The sequence below is a fragment of the Epithele typhae genome (assembly GCF_022376455.1).
Source record: "Epithele typhae strain CBS 203.58 chromosome Unknown BXZ73scaffold_66, whole genome shotgun sequence".
NCBI lineage: Eukaryota > Fungi > Basidiomycota > Agaricomycetes > Polyporales > Epitheliaceae > Epithele > Epithele typhae.
In genome coordinates, this window is record NW_025954257.1 from 105,522 (window position 1) to 128,042 (window position 22,521).

The following is a 22,521-nucleotide window of genomic DNA, read 5'->3' on the forward strand; positions in this document are numbered from 1 at the left end:
GGCTGGCGGTTTGTGGCCTTGTTTTTTTAGACAATGAAGGCTTGTATCTGCCTGTGTTTGTGATCACCACGGGCCGTAAGGGAGAAGGAGAGAGCCCGCCGGCAGAATGACGGCATTGATTGGAAGGTTGGTTGAAGGCAGCTCAAAAAGCCCCGCCCGGGGTGGAGGACGTTCACGGGTGGGAGCAAGAAGCGCGGGAGCGCTGCACCGAACGCGACTCGGGAGCCCCGCCGGGACGCGCGGCCCGCTCCTCTGCCCAAACCCACGACGGACGACGATCGACCTGGCTATGTCCAGTGCTGCAACCAGGGTGAGTCGCTGCACGCACTCTCTGGACCCGCTCCTGAAGACGATTCGGACAGGATCATGAAGCGTTCCCGAGCTCGTCGAGGAAGTCGAAGAGAAGGAGCCGCGGGCCCCGGAGAAGCTTGAGCCTGCAGATCACTGCGGCGCGTCCACGCCCTCGTCCCAGTCCCCGCTGCCCCGGGGTTTGCGCTCCGGACAGTCGCGACCTCCGAACTGCGCACGTCCGCGGTGCCAGCCCGGTCTGGTGACCAGAGCGACCGGGCGGACACCACGCCCACGGTGTTCCGGCATAGGATGAGCAGCGCACTCGTCCCCGTGGCCAATATTACCGCAGGTGCAGCTATCCCCTCTCCCCGGGCTAGGCTGGGCCCCACCCACGCTTGCGCTTGCAGCTTATCGCCACCCCCGCGTGCGCTGCGGCGCTGGCCGGGCGTGGGGGAGGAGGGCCTTCGCGATCGGATTTGCAGCGCAAGGACGCGTGGCGGAGGGGGCGCACGCGCACGGCTGGTGGCAGCGCGAGTACGTACGAGGCGCGGCGGGGAACCGGGCGCGAGGAGGGCGGCGGACGCGTGACGGAAGAGATTACATTGATTGTCGACCTCCAACGTTGTCCGGCAGGCGTCGAATGCGCCCTCCGCGATCGCGCCCCGCTTGCCCTGCCGCGGAGTCAATAAGTATCAGCTGAACTGTGTCGGCGGACGATCGCGGACCCGTGTTTGCCGTCCCGATAAGGCGACGGGGCCGCCGCTGGGCTCGAAAGTTGACGGGCCGCCTGGCACTAGGGCTGGCGATCGAGCGCGGTGGATTGAGGTGCCCTGGCACAGCACTGTGGGTCGCACGCGGGTACTGTCGGGCACAGGGCTGAATGCACACAATATACTCATTGCTGCGCGTAGACAGTGCGGCGTTAGGCTTCAGCCGCGGGGTCGCGTCGATTGGGTGTGGCTCGTTCGGCGAGTAACGCTCCGCGCCGTGCGGGTGGGCGACGGCGAAGACCAAGGGGAAGACGTCCGTGGTCGTGCAGACTCGTCCATCTCCACGCATCTGTCCGACAGACTGCGTTCTCTCGCACCGCGCTCTCGGGGAAATCGCCGCGGGAGAACCGTCTGGTACAGCACAGAGCCACAGAGCCCCGCGTGGACTAAGCGTACGGAGCACGGCGCGCGTGCGTGCGGGGTTCGCGACGTCGGTGGTCGCTAGCTTCGCCCCACCGCGGTTCTGTACGAGCCGCCTTCTGAACGTGCACGGGCTGGAGTGGACCCGGGCTGGCTAAAGCAGCCGGTGCGACGGCTGACTCAGTGGCCACGGATGCTCACTCGATATGTGCCGTGCAGCATTCGTGGAAGCTGACCATGTCGGCTAGCTTGTCATGGACATGCAGAGCTATGGACGACGGCCCGCTCCCTCATGCGATAGCCGACACATTCGCCAAGAGACACGGCGCAATAAAAGAAGGGCTTCGAGAACGAACTATGAAATCAGACAAACGACATGCGGCCACCCGCCCCATATCGAGGCTCGGATCAGGCATGTGTGGGCATAGAGAGTTCGAACTCGCCACTCGCTGGCAGCCCGTCCACGGCCCTCTGTGCGCGTCGCCGGATGCACTCGCGGCCGCGCGGCCCCCTCGAATCGGCACGCATTACGAGGGCGTAGGTGACGGCACGATCTGCACCAAACTTGATGTGCCCCAGCGGCATTGGCCTCGGCTCGTCATTCCCGGGCTCACTTAAGGGTGCGCGCACTGCGCCGTGAACATTGAGCATCGCGATGAAGCCAGAAGGCGTCGTTTGTCTGATAAGCCCTGGCCCTCGCCGCGCGCACATGTCCGCTCGCAGTGCCCGCGGGCAGTCCGGCCACAGATCCCGCACACCGGCGCCTCTTGCACCCCTGAACACAGTGACGTCATTGGGAGGGACAAGCGAGGGAGGCGCCCAGTCATACTCGTCTTATGCAAAACCAGCACATTAAGCCGAATTGGTCATAGCTGCGACCGGGCGGCTGCGTGGGCGGGCGGGTTCGGTGCGCAGCCGTCAGAAGCCATCCGGAAGCTAATGCATCACCGTCGTGCGCCGTCAGGCAAGAGTCCTGGAACCGACTGAACCTGAACGCACACGACGGCGAGCGTGGGCGGACGGACTCGAGGATTCGTTGCGGGGGTAAGAAGGGCTTCCCGGCGGCATGCGGGCGGATGCGAATGAGGGCCGCGGCGGGCGTCGGGGGGTGCGTGTCGGTCTAGGTTCGCCCCCGGATCGCGCGGACGCAAGGCTCGGCGGGCGAGGGCGGGCGGACCGGGCACCGGGAGAGCGGGTTCGGAGGTGTAAGCGTTCGATTCGATTCGACCTGGCCTGGCTCCGGAGGGCGGCCGGTAGGCTTTGCTGGCGCGGGAGCAGACCGCGTCGTGTGGCGGCGCGTCGCTGTTCGGCGAACCGTGTGGCGGGGGGCGCGCGAGCGGGACGCGAGTACACGCGGCAGAGCTCGACGGGTGGACCACTGACGATGGTCGGAGTGTTGTGTGGAGGTCGAGGAGAAGATGAGATGAGAGCGAGAGGATGCCGACGGCCGGGAGAGGACCACGAAACCGATCCCGCGCCGCCGCCGCTACAATCAGCCGCTGGGGGCGGGATCGTGCTTATGTAAGGAGCACTTCCAGCGCCAGCGCACCCGGCGACCCTCCGTCCACGGAACGGCCACAGAACGACCGGCCGACCGGCACGCGCGACAGGTGGGTCTGCCTTTCCTTCTCGTGCTCGTGGTCGTCGATGAGGCCACCCAGCGAAAGCAAGCTTGGAATGGCCGCCCGCTCGAATCGATCCACCGCTGAGCGGCGCTGAACGCAAAGGGAACGTGCCCGTTGGCCATGCTCGCGCACTCGGGGAGCTCGCCGACAGGCCCGGTCGGGGCATTTACGCAAATGGGGCCTAGACAGGTTCCTGGCCGGGCAGATCTCGCTGGGGGCTGCCGTCCGATCGCAATCTTGTGTTTGGTCCGTCAAACATGCGAATCGCAACGAGAAGCTCGCTCGATAAGGCAGTTCGGCGCACCAGCGACGGTGGGGGAGTGGGCGAGGGCAGGCGAACGAAGAACGAAGCGGGGGTGGGCGACAGATCTCGCCCTCCGCCGCCGCGCGCATCCTCTCCCACTCCCCTCGGCGACATATAGGCCCCCGCCTGTGTAATTCCCCGGTCACCGCCTCCCATCATCCCCATGTACGCCCGCCGCTACCCCGACCCGCCCGCCCCTACCCCTCCGATGCCGCCTTCTTCTCCTACTCCCAGCCCTCCCTCAACGCCGTCACCGGCACCACCCCCGCTGACTCCTACGCCCCCGCCCCCTCCTTCGACTGGGACACCCATCCCTCCGCACCCTACTCTCCCCACTCCCATTCCTACTCGACATCCCCTCATCCGGCTCACTCCGGCCCGACATCCTCTCTCTCCACCTACCCGGCCGACTATCACTCCTCCCGCCCTCTAGTCTCCTCCCGATCATCGTCTTTCCCGTATCCCGCTGCGTCATCTGCACCCGCTGCCGCCCGGTCTGCGTACACTCCAGCTCATCGCACCTACTCGTCCCTTGCTCCCCCCACCAACCTCGCCCCCGCCAATGTCTCCTCCGCCCACTCCTCGTCCCGCGCCATCCCCCACACTCACTGGGACGCGTCCTCCCTCTACACAATGGACCCCATCGACCCCGTTTCCTCTCCCGTCTCCACCTCCGGCTCCACGACCGCCTCGTCCCCGCTCTCCCCGCCGCTCACACCCCCGCCGATCAAGGAGGAGGACACAGCCGACGGCGGCTTCATCGTCGAGGTCTTCACCCCCACCGAGCAGCCGTACGGGTCCCCGATGGCCGAGGTACCGCTCCGCGCGACGCACGCGCCCCCGATGATGCGCAAGATGATGTCCTCCTTCCGCCTCGAGAACTTCGCCATGCACGACGGCATCTGCTCCGCCGCGACCCAGCCCGGCAGCGGCGGCATCGAGGTCGGCCCGCTCACGGAGGAGCCCGTCGAGCTCGACCCCTGGCAGGCGTATGAGCTCGACCCCACCCCGGCATACGTCCCGCCCCCACCCGTCCCAGAACCCGTCCCGCACCAGCCCCTGCCACCGGCGCACGAGTACGGCCACAGGCACCACAGCTCAAAGCGCCACAAGTCCGCTCACCACACCACGGGTTTTGAGGCTGCGTCGTCGCGCCCGGCATTCTACCGCGCGCCGTCCCCAGCGGTGTCCTCGCACACGAGCGAGCGCTCGTCGCCGCTCGTCGACCTCCAGTATCAGCCTTCGGTTGACGACTCGTGGGACGGGTCATCCGCGTACGGCTCCGTGGCCGACACCACCACCTCTTCTTCGGCGTCCATCCCCAGCGGCGCCAGCCCCACGTTCGCCGCAGCCGTTACGCCAGCGCAATCGCTGAGCTGGGTGATGCGGACGGGGTACACGGGCGAGGTCGATGTGGACACGGCCGGGCACTACCGGAGGCAGGCGACGCAGCCCTCGGTGCAGACTTCGCGTGAGTGCGTTCCGCTTCGAAGCTGAGTGTATGCGCTGAGATGCCGCGGTTGATAGTGTCGCGTGTGTCCCACGCGCCAGGCCAGTACATGCTCGGTGGCGGCTCGCGGGCGCCGTACCAGGCCGCGGCCGCGTCGTATGCGTTCGAGTCGTCGGGGTACTCCCGGACGACAACAAGCGGACGGTACGGCGATTTGTACGCGTCTGACTCTCAATCGACGTGGTACCGTGAGTCTCCACTCTGTGCTTTCTCGGGTTGCTCGTTTTCTGACTTGCGCCGTCGCCACAGGTTCTTGAACAACTTTGCACTCGTCTCAAAGCTACGGTCGCGGTGCTTCGAGGCTGTGGGGGACGGTCTGTGGCCGTCCCGGCTCGATAATATCGCTGCCACCGCCTCGTGGTTCAACCCAGGGTCGGCGCGGCTAGAAGACTTTGTCGTGCACGCACCCTCCGTTTCGGACCCTCCGCCATGACGTCGCTGCGCGACGTTCCCGCTTCCCGGACAGTCATCTTGCATACCATCTTCTTGATACCACCACCACGCACCCTGTATCACTACCCGCCCAGCTAGACCTTTGCCACCGCTGTCTCCGTCGCTCTCCCCTGCACCCGCACCCCTCACCCCGCACTATTTTGCACCCCCGTACTCGTCTGATTTAACCACTAGTCGCATTCCTGTACCTCGTTCTTGGTCTCGCTTTCCTCGGGCCCGCGCGCGCACGGCGCGTAGTACTTATGCTCGTCTCGTCACCGTTAGCTTTCCCTGGGTGCTCTTACTGTATCGCTGTATATCATACGTTCTGTCTGAATCTCTCGCCGCGTGTCCCGTATTCTGAGTGCCTGCGGATGGCACCCGCTCTCGTCGACGGGCTAGACGAACACGGAACTCGCCAGGTGAGAAGTCAACCACACGATGAGATTGCTCGAGGGTCATTATCATTTGTTTTGATGGTATGGCCGGCCGAGGAACTTGAACTGAAAGGCCAGGAATTCCCAAACGTCGGTGCTACAAACCGTTTCGGCGCGCGTGTTGTACAGGCTCCCCAGCAGTGCCATCAACGCTTGACTCCCAACGCTCCCCTGTACTAACGAGCACCAACTTTTCAAAAGCACGCGTCTCCGGACCAACCCCCCGGGGTGCGAACAAAATCGCACCCGTGAGTCGCCGACGAGTAGCTCACCGTCGTCCGTTAGATGATCATCGTCGCCAACATCCTGACGAGCTTGCGCCAACCGAGGACGTCGGTGGCCCTAGAGCCGCGGGGCCAGGATAACGTCGATAATCTTACCGAACGGCTCTATCCCCACGGTCTGTGGGGGCCCGCTCGGCCGATCAGCCGACGTCTACTGTCGATCGCCTTCGACGGTGACTTTACCTCCAGGCGGATGGTCCTCTGTCTGGCCCGGGATAAAGGCGCTTTTATTCTGGACGGTCCGAGGCGGCCGGGTTTCGTCCCCCTGCTTGACCTCAAGCTAAGGCACGCAGCCCGTCGGGTCTGCGCAGGAGCGGGGGTTCTATTAGTCGAGTAGAACATCGCAAGCGTGAGGCCCCGATTTTCTGGAGATCGAGCGAGAAAAGAGCACCGCACCGCACGTGAACAAAGCGTCAGTACTCAGTCGCCAGTGGCATGTCGTATGGGTGGACGCGGAGCCAGTAGTCGACTGGGCGTGTCTAAGACGTCTGGGGAGAAGAAACTAGCGAAGTGAGATGAAGTTATTGCCAGGAGACGAACGGACTCCCACTGTTCACTTGTGACTCGACTGTCACTGTCATCGATGGGTATGATACTGCGCGTTTGCAAGAGCCGGCCTGCATGGATTGCAATTTCTAGCATGGGACAAACACCTTCGTTGTGTTATAACAGCAAAACCGTCATCTTCAGCTGGTGATGTATCGGGCAGAGAGACAAAATCTGCGGAGTGCAGGCTCAGCGCCAAAGGGGTCTCGGCTGTTGCCGGGGGCGGAATCCCAATTCCAACGCCCGACTGCTGACGTGATGAAGCTGACACCGTGAACCGGCAGCCTGGCGGAGACAATACGTCGCTGTGGTAAACGGAGAGAAGACTGTGGAACAGACAACTTACCCGCGATCGACCCAACTGACGGCCGATACGACAGTGCTGCTCGTCCGCATGTGCCAGCCCTACTAAAAGACCGAGTAATAACTTGGGGACACTCGTTATTTTATGCCAGTGATGTATTATGCACAGAAATGCAACAGAAATGTACGGATTTTACACAATTGAGGACGGGAACTTGCGCGGCCGCGGCGTGGGGGCGGGCGGGCGGGCGGCGAGTGCCGACTCACTCAACTGGCGGCCTAATGGGAACTCAGTCTTGTCACGAGTAGACTGTAGATAGTACGAGCCTCGTCTCCGTCCTTACGGCGTGAGATTCATCACGTGACAAGTCGCGCGGCGCATGAGCTGGCGCGACGTTCTCCCTGTTCCCTCAGTTGTCTTCTCTGCGAACCGACTGAGGCTTACGCGCTACTGCGCTGCTCAGATCGCGACAAGTCTCCCCTAGGCCGACCTTCCACGTACGAGGACGAGAACCATTTTGCTGAGTACTGATCCGTTTTTGATTGATCTAGACCCTCCTGTTTGACCGCGCGTGCGCGAGAGCGATGGTCTCGTCCCCAGCCGCTCTGTACCGCACCCCGCTACCGCCTACAGGGGTGCGCGGGTACGGCACGGAGCGGCAATAGAGAGCGAAAAGAAGGCACAGAATGCTATTGGCTCATTCGTGCTTTCGGTCCTATGCCTGAGGTCTGGTCTGGACTCTCTCTAGGGGAGACTATGTCGGGGCCGGGGCCCGGCGGGCCTCACGGAGCCGCGGATAGGACCCAGGGAGACAGTTAGGATCCTTGCGCAATTCGGCGACGCTCGTGTGGTGATCCTGAGCCCGGCTCATATGAGCGACCCGACGCGTATAATTAAAAAAGCAGACGGAAAAGTGATTCACTGTTGGTTAGCGCCGATTGCTGTGTTGAGGCACCTGAGAGCCCCTGGTTACAAGCTTGTTTGATCGTATTCGACAAATCTAAAGTGTCAGCGGTGGAAACCTCGATCTCTAAGAGCTGACTATGATGAAATGACATGGCCCGATTGCCTTTACTGTGTAGATTGGCTTGGGTTTGACGGCTGCTGATCTGGCCTGCCGAAACACAGTATCTGTGGGGAAGCCGGGGCTTGTATTGGACGGAATTCACGTGAATACCAGATAACGGATGCTGCCACGTGCTGGGACTGTTGACTGACCGTCGCGCTTGAGAGGATCCGGCCTCCTGTCATGTTTCTCGCCAGGCTGGATAGGAGAGACGACTTGGGGTCGATTAATGGTCTCCGGTCCTCGGCATGAATCACTGCTGTCAGGCGACGTAGCTGATGAGGCATGGCAAGTGGAGGATGTACGCGTGGATGACGAGGGTGGGGCTAGCAGCGGTCAGAGTTGAATGTGTTGCGAGAGTGAGTGGTGCGTGGAGACTAGGCTATCTAGACGGTAGCCGGATCGGGCCATGGGCCCAGCCATCGAGGGGCGGGCGCCTTAGGGGGATTCGGACCGGCGGCAGAGCATTGCACAACGTTCACGATCATCGAGCACGATCGCGGACAGCGGACAGGTCTCCGGCCGGGTAAGACGGATGAGTTAATGGCAGAGGGAGCAGCCGGTGCTTTTAGCTGAACGTGCAGAGTGGGTGAGCGAAATGGGCGCGAGCGATTGACTGAGAAGGGAAGATCTGAGGACGGGGAGGCTCGTGTGGGCGGCACGCGAAGGCGGAGGACGGCCTGATTGGGCATAGGGCGGAGCGCCGGTCCACGTGGGGCGGATCGCACCGTCTGTCAAACTCGCACGCTCTCCTCGCCCTCCAACGGCCCCCAGCTCGTCCTCTCCTCAAGCCCCTCCTCTTTCCACCCCACTATACCAGCCGCCTTTTACGCTTCATCTTGTCCGATTTCCCCACTCTCATTCCCATTCCCCCCTCTTCGCCTCCCACACGTCTGCCGCGACAGCGACAGGCCAGACAGTCTCTCACCTCTCCAATTCGACGTCCCCGATCAGCACCAATACTCTCCAATGCAGGACAACATGGGGCGCAGGAGGAGTGTTGACGTCGGCGGTCTCGCGCGCGCACTAACAGAAGAGGGGTGCGGCCAAGGCTGGGTCGGTTTTGAGGAGGAAGACTGCGGCGAGCCCAGGTTCGTTCCCTCCCCCATCCTCCCCACCCCTTCCCTAATCCCGCGTCTCGTGTTACGTGACTGGTCCCGACGCTGACCACCCGTTCGCGCCCGTTTCCGCGCACGCCACGCGCCTGCGTCTGCCCCCACAGATACGCAGAACATCTGACCGACGTCCGCATGCACACCGAGGTTATCATGAGCCAAGACTTCGAGCCCGAGTACGTGGCTTGCACCTTTTCGCCTGCAAGGCAACGCTCTAACCGCCTACGCGCCCTCGCCCTCGCGATTGGCAGACCACCGCTCATGGACATGCGACCTGAAGTGCGCGAGCGTCTCATAGAGTCTCTCAGCTCCTGGCATTTTGAACCTCGAAAACTCCCACCTGAGGAGATGGTGACCTGTTCATATATCTTGTTTGAAGCGCTCTATTGCATAGAAAACATGGAGGATACTGCCGGCGCCCCACTCAGTGAGTTCTTGTCTTATCATTCCCCGTTTCGTATCCGTCCACGCTCGGCCACGCGGCGAGGGTGAGCATGGGCAATGTTCTGAGACAATGTCGCCCCTTTGATTCCATGCGCATATACTTCATGCACTCGCACTCCAGTCACATGGCCCTTGTGAGAAGCTCGAATGCTAATCTTGACCGCACAGGTCAATTGGCGACCTTCCTCCAACACCTCCGTCAACTATATCGTCCGAGAAACTCGTATCATAATTACGACCACGCTCTCGACGTTCTGCAAGCGATCTATTTCTTCCTATGTTCAGCAGGCCTCGTACCTCCGGTCACGATCCTTCGTGAACACAATCGAACCTGGACACGAGATCTTTCGCGCTGCGACCCCCATGCAGCATGTCTCACGGACTCTGACATATTCACCCTCTACATCGTTGCCGTGGGTCACGACGTAGGGCACCCGGGTCTCAATAATGACTTCATGGTACGTTCATTTCTCTTCCCATTCGACCCCGCTAACAGCGCACTCGCACCCTTTCCCAGCGAAACGCCAAGACACCACTATCATTCGTATACGATGACAAGTCGGTCCTCGAGTGGATGCATTACAACATCATCACAAAGAGCTTGCGATGGCATAACCTTGGCATTCTCCTGGATCGTCAGGACGCAGGGCACTCCTTCCGGCAGCTCCTTCTAGGGACCGTTCTCGTGACGGACATGGGCGTTCATCTGGACTTTATGAAGAAGTTTGAGCAGCTCATTGAATCCGGTGACCACATCCCTGATCTCGAGAAGCGCCTCCTACTTTGCCAGGCCCTCATCAAGTGTGCGGATATCAGCAACCCGGTGAGTGGGCACGGAGCTTGTGGGAATGAAGATATGCTCACGAGGACCATAGTGTCGGCCTTACGCCGTTTCAAAAGCTTGGGCAGCAGCGTTAGAGTCCGAATGGTGCACCCAGCGCGTCTTCGAGAAGCATCTGCACCTTCCGCAATCTGTGAAGCCGTCGGAGACTCCTCAAGGCGAAGCCAAGGGGCAGATTTGGTTCAGCACAACCTTCGTGCGCCCTTTATTTGACCTCGTTGGCCGACATCTCCCTTGTGAGTGTGTTCTCATATTTGTCTGAGAAACGCTTCTCACTGCCTTCTGCTTAGCGATGGAGCAGTTTGCCGGCCTCACGCGAGATAACTTGGTTCTATGGCAACAGGTTATAGATGAATTCGAGTCGGCCGCCGAGGTCTCCCCCAAGTCTCCCGACACACCCATGGCATGGCCTTCCCAAACACCCGACGACTTCCGCACCGTCTTCCAACCTGCTTTGCCGGAGTCCTTCCGCATGGAAGAGCCCTGCACTCCCTTCGACCACCACTCCTTCCGTGACCCCAGCCTACGTCCCAACACGTCACCTTCGTCTTCTGAGCACAGTAATTATGAGAGCTGCGAGTCTAGCCTGCCCTCACCGACCTTCTCCCCCGTTCTCAACCCCGAATCCCCAGCGCTTGGTTCCCACCCACCTCATCTCGAACTCGTGTCGCCTTCCCCTCCCCCCACACAATCTCGCGCGCCCAGCGTGCTGTCCATGGTCGCGTCCATGTCCGAAAGTGCCAGCTCCTCGTTGTCGAGCGACGCGACCGCGTCCATACGTGCCGCTTACAAGGCCGGCGTGCGCAAGAAGAAGTCCTTCCATCGCACCTCGTGGAATCCGCCACCGACGTCGATGTCGAGCACGCCCCCGGTCCCTTCCTCACTGCGCATCGCCCTCACAGCTAGCAGCAACGGCACGACTCCCTCGCCGACTGGGTCCATGTTCCCCGACAAAGGGGCAGACGCGAAGAGCGATTCCAGCGGGAGCCCCACCAGCCCTGGCGGCACCGGCCCAGGATCCCCGAGCACAGGCTCGATGACCCCCAGCTCGGTGGCTCCCAGCCCCCTCACGCCCGCGGAATCGAGCGCACCCGTTGGCTCTAGTGCGGCCCGCCCGATGCTCCTCAAGGCTGCGCTAGTCTCCGCGTCGTCTTAACACCATGTTACCGCGTCCGTCGCGATTCGTCGCGAGCGCGGATGGGGCCTTGGGGCGTGACGCTCCTCTATATCATGTGCAAGCCGTGTATGTATCCGGACTTTGTCGTCGTGTTGTCCCTCTACCCCTCTGCTGTCGCCGGTCTTCGCCCTTGCACACCCCTGGTTGCGCATATATATATATATCTCCACTGCATCGCTTTCTTCTCATGGTTTTTTCTCCACCTTCGGCATTCGCACGGTAGGGCTTGTTCGCGTGTCTTTTGTCTCCAGGCCTTTCCCCGGATCGACCCCGTCCCGCGCTACCCCACCCCATCCATCACCTCCTCCCCCCACTCGCACTTTCCCTTGCCCCGATACTAATCTATTCCTCACCCCTCACACAGTGATCGTACGTTCTCGCTTTACCATTCGCCGTAGCGATACCCCACGTCATCGCCCGTTCACGCCTGTAGCAGTAGCACTCGCAGTAGCTTGTTTCCCGTGTCTGTCACCCTCCATGTCGCTCTTGTCGTTCCGCTTTTTTGTATATACAGTCCGTACGTGCAAAAGGTCCTCTGCCATGTCGCCTCGCCCGCTCGACTCCTGTCTTGATAGGTACATAACAAGACCGCCGCCACTGGCGCCCAGACATATCCTGCTATGTAGTCTCCTTGGATGTGCGATCTCTTCTAGCTTCCCAGAGCCTGGGCCTCATCGAGATGACGTCTTCTCGTCTGCAGCCTCAGGGGACGCCTCTGCCTCGTGGCCCCCGCCTGCCCGCTTCTCCCTGCTCTGCGGGGTGCGCGTGTTGGCTGCGTGGTTGAGAAGGTATGCGGGCGGGGCGAGGATATGTGGGTGCCTGGGAAGCGGGCGCCGCGTCCAGGTCCTCGAGGCGAGTCCTAGCTTGGAAGCTTCACAAAGACTACACGTCACGGCCAAGTTGAGGCGCGCGCGGTTCGGAGGGTATATGAACCACTTGTCTCTGTCTCTGCCTGCCCCTACCTTTGCACGGTTTCGTGGCCATGGCGAGACCTTGCACAGACGGAGACGCGGCGGCTGCGGCGACGTCGTGTGCGCGCAAGCTTGTGCCCTGCTGTACGTTGACGTCTTTGCACGTCTTGATATGTTCAATTACGACCTGACCACTACCTTCGTCCCGCAGTTTGGTCTCTCCTCTCCACTGACTTCACTTTCCTGCACGTCGATCCTGAGTACTTCGCGCGCGTTGGGGGGCACGCCGGTGGGCTCGTGAGCACGTCCCTCCTCGACTACGTGCACCCCCAGGATCGCCCCTTCGCCCATTCCGAGCTTGCCACCGCGGTGCGGAAGGAGACCTTGTACGGAACCGTGATCCGGTGAGTGTCCCCCCTTCGTTCTTTCTAGAGTGTCGACTGAAGGTGCTCAGGATGCGCTGTCGCGACTTCGCGCGGCTAGCTGGCGTCGAGATCGGCGGACCGGAGGACACGAGCCCAACCACCCCGGGTGAGCGCTACGCGGTGGTCGACCTCGTCGTCAACTGCGCGGCCGAGGGCGTCCTGCTGTGCTTCGTGCACACCGTCGAGGACCTCTGGACGCGCGGCGGCGATCGCTGCGGGACCTCGGCGTTCGGTGCGGCAGTGAAGTTGGACCTGCAGTCCCCCCTCGCGTTGGAAGCCGAGCGGGCAGGGCCGGATCCCGACGGCGCGACGCGCGTGCTGCAGATCGTGGAGAACTCCCGGAGAGGGCGCTGGGCTGAGCTGGCCGCGGGGCGCTCGTCCGGTGGGAGCGGACGCGGTGTCGGAAGAGGAGCTCGCGGCGCTGTCGAGAAGGGCGCTGTTCGCCCTTGTCGAAGGAGCGGAGAAAGGTGGGGACTACGCGGCGTGCACGCGGCGACACAAGGCGTGCGGGACGGCCGTGCTCCCGTCGGGCGCGAGGAGGGAGGTGGAGAGCGTGTTCGTTCCGTACGGTGAGCGCTTGTGATGTTTCTGGAGCTTTGGGACCGTCACGCTGAGGTGTTGGTTCGCAGGTGCGGTGATTTCGTGTGTCATAGGGTAGGGCCTGTCCTCCCCGCGCCGGGCGTTGTGGGGGGCCTGAGCCCGTGCACGAGTCGCTGGCTCAAGGCGGCACTCGCCCTCCCATGGGTCGCCGGCGCAACCCGTATCACCACCGTCTCAGCTCTTCTTTGTAGAGCGACTGGGTCCTTGACATTACTTTCTTCGTCCATGTTGTCGTGCTCCCATCGCACGGAGTCTCAACTCTCACTTCAGCTCAACATGGGTCCGGTCCGTTTTGTCTCGACGTCAACTCCGTTTCTGCCTGCTGCCCGCCCCCTTCCCTGCGGACGGCCGGACGGCCGGCGCGCGCGGCGGCCGGGCGGGGGGGGGGCCGGGCGGGGGGGCGGGGCGCACACCTGCCCGTTCCCTCTCGCCTGCCCATGTCCGCCCCCCTTCCCTCCGCGAGCGCCCACCGACCCCCACATAATTGAAGATTCTCGCCAGCTCACCATCTCGCGCTTTCGACCTCCGCGCCGCCGACGCCACCCGGGACGTGGACGCCAGATGCGTCTTTATCCACCGCCTCCGCTTCGATGCCTCTAGGCGCGCACAGCTTCTGGCCGCACCTCGCCCGTGCTATCCTGCCTCCAAAGCGTCCGCGCGTACGGTGGACGAAACGCGCGCGCGCGGAACTTGCAGCTCTCATCCCACATTGTTGCGCAGACCCCGGGGCTCATCGCGCAGCGTGTCAGGGTGTCTCAGGTGTCCCAGGTGACGCACGTGCATTTTTGGCGGCGCGCCGTGACCCCCGCGCGAGCGATACGCGATACGCGATGGGGAGGGCGGGGAATGGGGCAGCCGCGCGAGCGCTTTTGGTGCAGGGCGGTTCCGTGTGTTCTTCGGAGAGCGGTCGGAAGCAGGCGCGGGCGACCGCGGCTTTCGCGGTGTGACCACGGACCCCGCGGGACGAAGGTCGACCCCCAAAACCGCGTATCTGCGCGCGATCTAGTACAGAACACCGACGGGCGCGAATGTAGAACGGCGGTGCGTGACACAAGGTCAGGCGAGCTCTCCCGGCTTCGTCTTCATGCTTTCGAGTTCGTACGAGTTCTGGACGGAGGCGCGGTCAGCGAGAACGAGACGGAGATGGCGAGCGTCGGAGACGGACCTCGTGCTTCGGCATGTGGAGCGCGAAGTCGTGCTCCACCTCCGTCGCGGTCGTGCGCAGGATTTCGACCTTCGCAGACGAGAAAAAGAGGACTGGATCAGTACAGAACAGACGGAGAGACGAACGGGTGAGAGACGGACCACAGGGCTCTTGGGGTTCGCGCTCGTTGAGCCTGTCGAACTCGAGTACAGCGGATGGGACCGCGAGCGCTCGCGGATGTGGAGGCGGGCGTTGAGCGACCCCAGGAGGGAGTTCGCGTACACTGCGTCCGCACCGGAAAAGATTAGCGCGAGTGGTATGACGGGAAGACCGGATATCGAAGGGAAGTGTGTGGCGGGAAAGCGGAAGAACAGGAGAAGGAGACGCACGCTTGGTCTCGATCTCGACGAGCCCGAGGAAGACAAGGCTCGTCTTGTTCGTGCTAAACTGCCATGAGTGAAACGTGAGGCTTTAGGGAGGCTCGGGGAAGAAGGGCGGGCTTACGAGGATCACGCAGATGAGCGACGCCGTGCTAGAAGAAGGTCTTAATGAAGCTCCGGTCTATTGTTGGAGTGACAGAACACTAACCCAGTAATGGCGCCGGTATTGAGGGTGAACATGAGAATCTTGTTCACTATGCTCTGCGATGCTCTGGGCCCGGTATGAGCCTCGTGCGCGCTTAGATGCTGCAGAAATGGGCTTACTTGTAGTGTTTGTCAGTGCGCCGCTTGAGGAAGTAGGTCAAGCTCAGTGCGACCAGCAGATCTACCAGAGCCGCCGATCCGAGCGCGCCGCTCACACATGCCTGAGTTAGAGTTGTCAGTGCATATTTACGCGACTCCAGCGTTTCTTCAAAAGACGCACAAGTACGACATTCAGGCTACGGATGACAAACCAGTTAGGGTATTTGTATATCAGAATGGTACACGCTGTAGAAAATAGGGGTCAGCGCACTCGGCACAGCGACCTTGGGCTAGTCTCAAATGGCGGCTCACCAGTACCAAAACCTAGCACAGGAGGGAGTATATCAGCTCTCTGTTGTAAACCCAACGCGTATTTGTACACACCAATTCTTGTCAAGACGAAGAAGCCCTAAAAGCTGAGTCGGTGATTGAGAGCACTCTGCTCTGTCCCAGAATACTTACGATGATGATTGCCCAGATGAATTTCCTGCCACTCACTGAAACGAAACGTCATGTCACTGTCACTGTCAATGTAAGACTTGTGTCGGGATGAGCGACTTACTAATATACACCCTCCATGTGTAGTATCTAGAGACACTATGAGCACCGCTACCATGATCAAGCCGCAACGACGTACCCTTGTACAATAAGAGCGACGGAAGACTTGTTGGGGTAAATCAAACTGGGCAGAAAACACGATAGAAATGTACACGTACGCTCATTGCAATGGTGACCCCGACACCTCTAGAACGGGGAGAAAGAGAGGGTCCTCAGGCAAGGGGATCGACGGTGCTTGTGGGTACTCACTTTTCTATCACGAGAAAAACAAGGGGGTTCGCGAAGCCGTCGATGAGGTACGAATACATGAACTGAATGCAGAACACGGTGTGCACAGACTCGAGGAGCCAGACCAAGCCCACCTGTAGCCAATGGCGCTTCAGCATCCGAGTGCGAAGTGCACACGCAAGAAGAACGCAGTGGAGGTACCCACCATCCATTTGAGCATCTTCTTATCATTCGGGTAAGTTTGGAAGTAAATGAAGGTCTGCAGGGTAGTGAGACCGTACAGTCTTGAGCGGCGCGTGAGCCATGTTTCATGAGGGCACTGATGAGCTTACATGCATGCGACGAATATCTCGACAAAAAGTCCTCCGATGATGTCTGCAGGAGTGAGTGAGGCAAGGAGCGCGAGCATGGGATCGACGCCGTCGCTTGTGCCGTTTGTTGGAGTGGTGGCGTTCGCGGAAGAGTTCATGGTGCACACCGTACGGGGGAGAGGGGGAAGCCCGAGGTTAACCGGAAGGCGGGACGGGGTTTCAGCGAGCGACGGGGCGGCGCGCACGAGACCAGGAGAAGCGCATGTGTATATAGCGAGCGACATGCTCTGCTCCCGCGCCGACAATCGTGTGAAGGGAGCGTGCGCGAGCGGTCGCTTTTTGAACGGGGGAGGCAGAGACGTGTGGCGCGACAAGAAGAACCGGAGGTCCCTGCACGCGTCTGAGTGGCACCGGGCGTGGCTGAGGCCGTGAGGAGTCAGTGCGGCTGGCAGAGCGGCACAGACTTGGCCGAGACCACATGCGGGACAGCTGAAGCGCTACTAAACCAGTATGGAAGACATAGTTGAGCGACTTTGGATAAGAAAGCGGCCATGAACGGATCACCTTGCCCGTTTCAACTTGGCTTGAGGAAGATTGCATCCGCCACTGTCATACAGTCCCATCGGGTTCGTGGTCGAGATTGTCGCCGGGACACCTTCCAGGAATGTGCACCACCCCGAGGCGCGTCTTGTGGATCGTCTTGTGGCCAGTACCGGTTTGGTGAGCTTCTCGAAATGGTGACTAGACTGAAGCTTTCGCGTCAGGAGCACACGTGTTTTCTCGCACCTTCGCGCATACACGGAGTCTTCTGAGCCCAAGTTCGCGAACGCACCGAGATGTACAGATGAGAGAGAAGGCAGAGGGGACGTGGGGCCACAATCTCCGCCATCCGTGATAGCCGCCAGCAGTGGAGAAGCGCGCGTGGGCGGCAATCCTCCCCTCGACTGGCTCAATCTACAACCATGTCCGCAGCACCTTCTCCATCCACGGACGCGCAAACCGATACGCCAAAACCCACGCCCTCGTCGGCCTCCTCCGCGCTCCCTCCCGCGTCTTCTCCCTCCGCGGCGATCTCGACACCGTCCTCGGCATCCGCTTCGACTTCTCCTCGCACACGCTCGTTGCCGACGCCTCCGTTCTTCCGCTCACGCGTACCGTCGTCGACGACCTCAGGCCCGTGTTCCTCGGCTTCGTTCATGGCATCGAGCGGACACCCGTGTGCGGCGTCGAGGTGCGCGCGTGGAATGACCAATGAGATACTACACCACTGTTCTCGCACTCGGATTATAGAGCTATTTAGCCTTAACGCAGCATACTGATGAAGCAACTCTCATCGCCCCAGTGGCCATTTACGCCGTTGCGTCGGGGTCGTCATCCGCGTGCCTGACTCCCTCCCAAGACAATATCCTGTTGACCGGCTTCTTGCGCCCGATGATCTTGCGCCAGCGCTGAGGGTTGTCGACCATCACCTCCTTCTTCGTGACCGTCTCTGCACCACCCCCTCACGTCAGCACTCCGCCTGCAAACCACGAGAAACACCACCGCGACGCACCGACGAGGAACCACTCCTGCCCGCCCTCGTAGAACGAGATGCACGCGATGGAATACGTGTCCGGCACCCCCCTCACCTGCTCGTCGATCTGCGCCATCTGCTCGTGCACCCACTCCACCCCGCTCTGGCCCGGGGGCACGTCCATGATGCGCTCGAGCGCGGGCGCGAGGTCCGCGATCCGGAACACGCCGACGTCGGTCGTCCGGAACCGGTACCGCGGGTCGGTCGCCGCGGGGGCGTGCGCGAGCCGCTGCACGATCATGTGCGTGCGCGCGCGGGAGAGGTCGCGGTGGAGGCCGAGGGCGTGGCCCTTCGCGACCCGCGCCTCGGACCAGGCCGCGTTCTTCCAGGCGACCCAGTGCTCGAGTAGGAGCGCTTTGGCGGGGTCGCGCGCGCGCAGGCGCTCGAGGGTTTGGAGCTCTTGTGCGTACTCCCTAGGGGGTGAACGCGGAAGTGAATCTTCTACGGCTGTCGCGAGAGGAGGGCGAGACGAACCTGCACATTATCCTAGGAGGACGTTAGTGGACGATCGAGGGACAGGCTGGATGGATACTCACTTGTGCTCGGCACGGTCCGCAGCTTGGCACTCAGTCGAGCTGAGAGTCGTCAGCAACCACGTCGACGCTCAAGAAGACGCATACACCCACCAATAGTAGATGTACTGGCATCCACCGCAGCGAGAGAGCTTTTTTTGATGATCACGGATACCGCACTTCCGGCACACCTTGGTCGCGCGATGATCCTCTTTGAAAGAGAACTCTGGCTTCGTCTCGACTCCGTGGAGCCATGACACACCCCCTAGACCTTCGAGCACCGGGTGGAGACTGCCATCCTTAGGGAGGATGCAGCTCTCGAGATGGAACCGCTTCAGGTCATGGGGTTCTTTTTGAGGTACTGGATCGCCCATTTGGTGTGGCTGCACGGCACCGTCAGACTATCTCCCGGGGACCAATGCATGCGCTGGACGGACTTCGCTTGCTCCTCTTGCTCTATATCGAGCTTCTTCAGGAGGAAAGACAAGTTCAAATGCGCGGAGATGAGGAAGGCGGTACTGCTCGGGTGCCCCGACTGTTCGACGGCCGCGAGGACATTCTCCCAGATGGGCTTCGCTTCGGCGTACTCGCCCGCGCGCACGAGAATGCGTCCGTACGACACCCAGGGAGGCCTGCAGCGAGCGATCAGCGTACAAGAAATTGAGAGAGTACACTCCCAACGGACGCACGGGTTGATCTCCCACGATTTCCCTTTGATTCTGTGCTTCGTATGGAGCTGCGTCTCGCGCGCGACGACTTCCTTAATGTGTGGCAGCGCCTCCTCAGGGCGATCGATCAAGGGGTTCCTTATTCATGCAAATCGTCAGCTACACTGGTCTTATATGCGGAGGATCACCCACATAAGATGCTCAACGAGCTTGCTTCGCAGTTCGTGATACTGCAATGACGCATGTGGTAAGCTTGGGGCTCGCAGAGCGACGCGTTGAGAACGTACGTAGACGTTCTTCTTCTCAATGAATGCCTTCGGGCTCAGTCCATGCGAGATGTGACCCACAGTGGCCAAGAGGTGCTGCGGGGTCTCCGCTATGACGCGCAGGAACATCTTCAGCGCAAAAATGACAGGCTCGATGAGGTCTTCGGGCACTACACGACGCAGTCAGTGCCCGTCACAACGGGCAGCGGAAGGGCGAAACGTACCGTCCCCGGGCATGACGAAGTAGCTGAACTTGAAGAGCGAAGGGAGCATTGTGTTGTATTTGAGCGCGACGGGCATCTCGTCGCCCTTGATCGTTCCGTTTGCCGCAGAATCCATGTAGACGACGTTCCGCTCCGCCATCTCCTCGTCCGACAGATCTTTGACGTCGAGAACTGGGCATACATGAGGCGTCAGCGAACTGTATGCCAGCCAGCCATAAGCGACTGACGCATCTCTGCATTGAAGCGGACGTTCTCCAGCTCCGGCACGAGGAGGAACGCCTGCGTTTGGATGGTGATGAAGCCAGCCCTGGGTGTCGCCTCCCAGCGGTTTCCGGCGTCAGCGATCGCAAGTCGGTTGGCTATGGGCATCGTCGTCGTCGAGAAAAGAGCTTGTCGTCAAGCGCCGAGGCGGAGCGCCCCATTTCCGGATCTCCGATGCGCGTCGCGACGCGGTCACGCGCATGTCACGAGCGGCGCTTCCTTATGTAAGTCTGCCCACACGAGAAAAGTATGCGCCTGGAACGAGGAGTTCCTCTGATACTTGTAAACTTGCATACAGATGGGAGAGAGTGGCGTCTAGCAGGTGTTTGCTTTATCAGTAAAGAAGTGAGCACCGCGTATACCCACTGAGGGAGGATATAAAGCTACATGGACTTGTTCGTATATAGTGGTATAAGGTATCAATACAGACCATTTGGAATATGCGCGGCGAGTGTGGGACAATCGTCCATCACATTAAAAAACCAGGGGGGTGAATTCATACCCAGCCAGTCATACAACCTCGTCAACCTTGGAGCGATGGATGCAAAACCCCTGGGACGATACCCTTCAATTCGCGACAGCCGAGAGCAAGACCAGAACAAAACTTACCGGAACAACCCATTCCTTGCAACTGCAGCACACACCGGCCCAATCGTAGTTTCCCAGCTTTACACCGCACTTTTTGTTGGGGCACATGATCTTGCCCGCCATGTTGCCCTGTTCCAAGAACGGCTCCATCCACTTCATCTGCACGGAGTAACGGTGTCAGCGAATGCCCTCACTCGGCGCATCACCCCTGCCTCTATGAGAGGCTCGTGCAAGCATCGGGGACGGGATGAAGAAGAGACGGATAACTCACCGGCTCGACAAAGTATCCAGAACATTTCGGGTTCGCGAGGATAGGCGGGCTCACGGGCGTGAAGTAACTCGAGTTCTTCAGAGCAGTGATGGCGTCTGGACACTGCTGGGCGGACCTTGGTGGAGATGGACTTCCTGTAGGTATATTGGGGCTCATCGGAGTCATGGATAGACCCGTTGGGCGGAGTACCGCGAGCTTGGGGTGTGCGGCGAGTTGCGCGGCGAGGTCCGTCGGATGCACGGATGTGCTCGAGACTGAGAGCGATGTGCGCAGTGGGGGCTTGGTCGCAGTCTCGGAAGACCGGCGGGGAAGGGGTTTCACTATAGTCTCAGGGTCGGCCACGGGTGTGAGTGGTGCGGGGCTAGCGACGAGGGTGGCGCTCTGGGGGCTGTTTGCAATTTCGTCCGTCTTGAGAGCTTCATCGTCGTCCGAGTCTTCGTCAATAGCGGATTCAGAGAGGGCGTCCGAGGCATCTTGTCCTATCTGGGCAGAGCTGCTATCCAGGGCAAGCAACGCCGAAACTACAGGGCGACCCTCGGTAATGGAGCCAAGGCGAGAGCGGGGGAGTGGCTCGTGCTGGGAGGGTCTCCGAGAAATGCCGGAACCGGATGGTGCCATGGGATGATGCATGCTGGGCTTGATTCCCGCGCCGAGAGAAGCACGGCGTGGTCCGGGGGCACCAGAAGCCAATGGGCTCAAGGGTTTGGGTTCATTCATCGATGGTCGGCGCGAAGGAGCAGCGGAGAGGACGGCGGGGGTAGGGGGGCCCACTTGACCGTGGTCGAGCATGTGCTCTCGCGCAGCAAGTTCTTGTCTGGGAGGGAATGGGGACTTCTTCATTGATGTCTCGAGAAGAGCAACTCACCTGCACATCTTGCATCGTATCCTACGCTTTGGTTGTGGGTGTGGGGAATCAGTTGGGCTCTGAGGGAACTTGGGGAACATGTCTGTTTCAATGTCTCCGTCGCCGTCTGCGCGTGGCATGAGGAATGAGACCCTCAGCGGTCGTGGAAGGCGGTAAACGTACTCATGACCTCGTTCACAACTCGTTCCAGGTAGAAGAGACGCGTCTCCTTGTCGTGCTTGGAGACTTTGAAAGACGCTTGATGAAAGATTTCCAGCTGTCGCATGAAGCCCTCGTTCGGCCTATATAACGGATAAAACGCATGATAAGCCTTGATCTCGCAGCCGCACTGACTCGTGTACGGACGGTACCGCACACTGACTGCCAGGGTCGGGAGGTTGACTCACTGTACGTCCGGTCGTGCTTTCCTGATCAGCTCTAACGCGCTCTCACAATCCAAGCCTTGCGTAACCATGATGTATGCGGCAGCAATTGAAACACTGCGACCTGCACAGAGCGGCAAAAAATCAGCGGCTGTGTGGGGTGCGAGGAGCTGAACAGACGCACTCATGCCGGCTTGACAGTGTACGAGGACTCCATAGCCCTTGTCAAGCTCTGCTTGGATGAACGTGATAGCGGGTACGAAGTACTGGAGGATGTCGGACGTCTCGGTGTCGTCGATGTTGATTTGGTGGCGTATGAACGTCTGTACTGCATCGTGTTGGACCCGGCTTCGGGCGGGGGAAGGTACAAGTAGGGCGTACCTCGTGAATAGAGACGCGTCCACGCATGGCAGTGAGCACGCTGCGGATATTGTGCGCGCGGAGGTTCTCTGCGTCGAGCGCGCTCGGAAGATCCCCAACCCAGAGATTGGGGACGATCTCGTCCATCGACATGGGTGCGGATGTGCCGGGAGATGAGGCGAAGGCTGGCGGTGTTGACGGGGGG

General features: G+C 60.8%; 5 protein-coding genes across 5 annotated transcripts; 3 read left to right on the forward strand and 2 right to left on the reverse strand.

The window, feature by feature from the left end:
• Positions 1-3,560: 3,560 nt before the first annotated feature.
• BXZ73DRAFT_53317 (uncharacterized protein) lies at positions 3,561-5,293 on the forward strand (the record flags this gene model as incomplete). Its single annotated transcript, XM_048020978.1, has 3 exons — positions 3,561-4,367; positions 4,428-4,821; positions 4,878-5,293. Coding segments are annotated over 3 exons (1,617 nt in total), but the record flags the coding sequence as incomplete, so codon positions are not given.
• A 3,605-nt stretch (positions 5,294-8,898) lies between these two features.
• On the forward strand, positions 8,899-11,485 carry BXZ73DRAFT_53301 (HD-domain/PDEase-like protein; the record flags this gene model as incomplete). The annotated part of the gene is made up of 8 exons (XM_048020973.1): positions 8,899-9,020; positions 9,152-9,220; positions 9,296-9,471; positions 9,657-9,946; positions 10,006-10,311; positions 10,364-10,565; positions 10,620-11,200; positions 11,300-11,485. The coding sequence occupies 8 exons, from the start codon at positions 8,899-8,901 to the stop codon at positions 11,483-11,485; spliced, it is 1,932 nt and encodes a 643-aa protein (XP_047873664.1).
• A 1,003-nt stretch (positions 11,486-12,488) lies between these two features.
• On the forward strand, positions 12,489-13,500 carry BXZ73DRAFT_105494 (uncharacterized protein; the record flags this gene model as incomplete). Its single annotated transcript, XM_048016278.1, has 5 exons — positions 12,489-12,561; positions 12,629-12,821; positions 12,872-13,224; positions 13,298-13,411; positions 13,472-13,500. The coding sequence occupies 5 exons, from the start codon at positions 12,489-12,491 to the stop codon at positions 13,498-13,500; spliced, it is 762 nt and encodes a 253-aa protein (XP_047873665.1).
• A 998-nt stretch (positions 13,501-14,498) lies between these two features.
• On the reverse strand, positions 14,499-16,524 carry BXZ73DRAFT_105495 (uncharacterized protein; the record flags this gene model as incomplete). The annotated part of the gene is made up of 17 exons (XM_048016279.1): positions 14,499-14,549; positions 14,608-14,676; positions 14,748-14,869; positions 14,976-15,033; positions 15,091-15,118; positions 15,175-15,237; positions 15,291-15,391; positions 15,451-15,515; positions 15,582-15,593; positions 15,654-15,678; positions 15,732-15,766; positions 15,832-15,857; positions 15,907-15,932; positions 15,986-16,013; positions 16,077-16,189; positions 16,261-16,339; positions 16,388-16,524. 17 exons carry the CDS (start codon positions 16,522-16,524, stop codon positions 14,499-14,501), a joined length of 1,038 nt encoding a protein of 345 aa, XP_047873666.1.
• A 3,856-nt stretch (positions 16,525-20,380) lies between these two features.
• On the reverse strand, positions 20,381-22,469 carry BXZ73DRAFT_92353 (uncharacterized protein; the record flags this gene model as incomplete). The annotated part of the gene is made up of 8 exons (XM_048026339.1): positions 20,381-20,422; positions 20,480-20,617; positions 20,730-21,543; positions 21,595-21,700; positions 21,757-21,875; positions 21,981-22,080; positions 22,141-22,279; positions 22,338-22,469. 8 exons carry the CDS (start codon positions 22,467-22,469, stop codon positions 20,381-20,383), a joined length of 1,590 nt encoding a protein of 529 aa, XP_047873667.1.
• Positions 22,470-22,521: the final 52 nt, after the last annotated feature.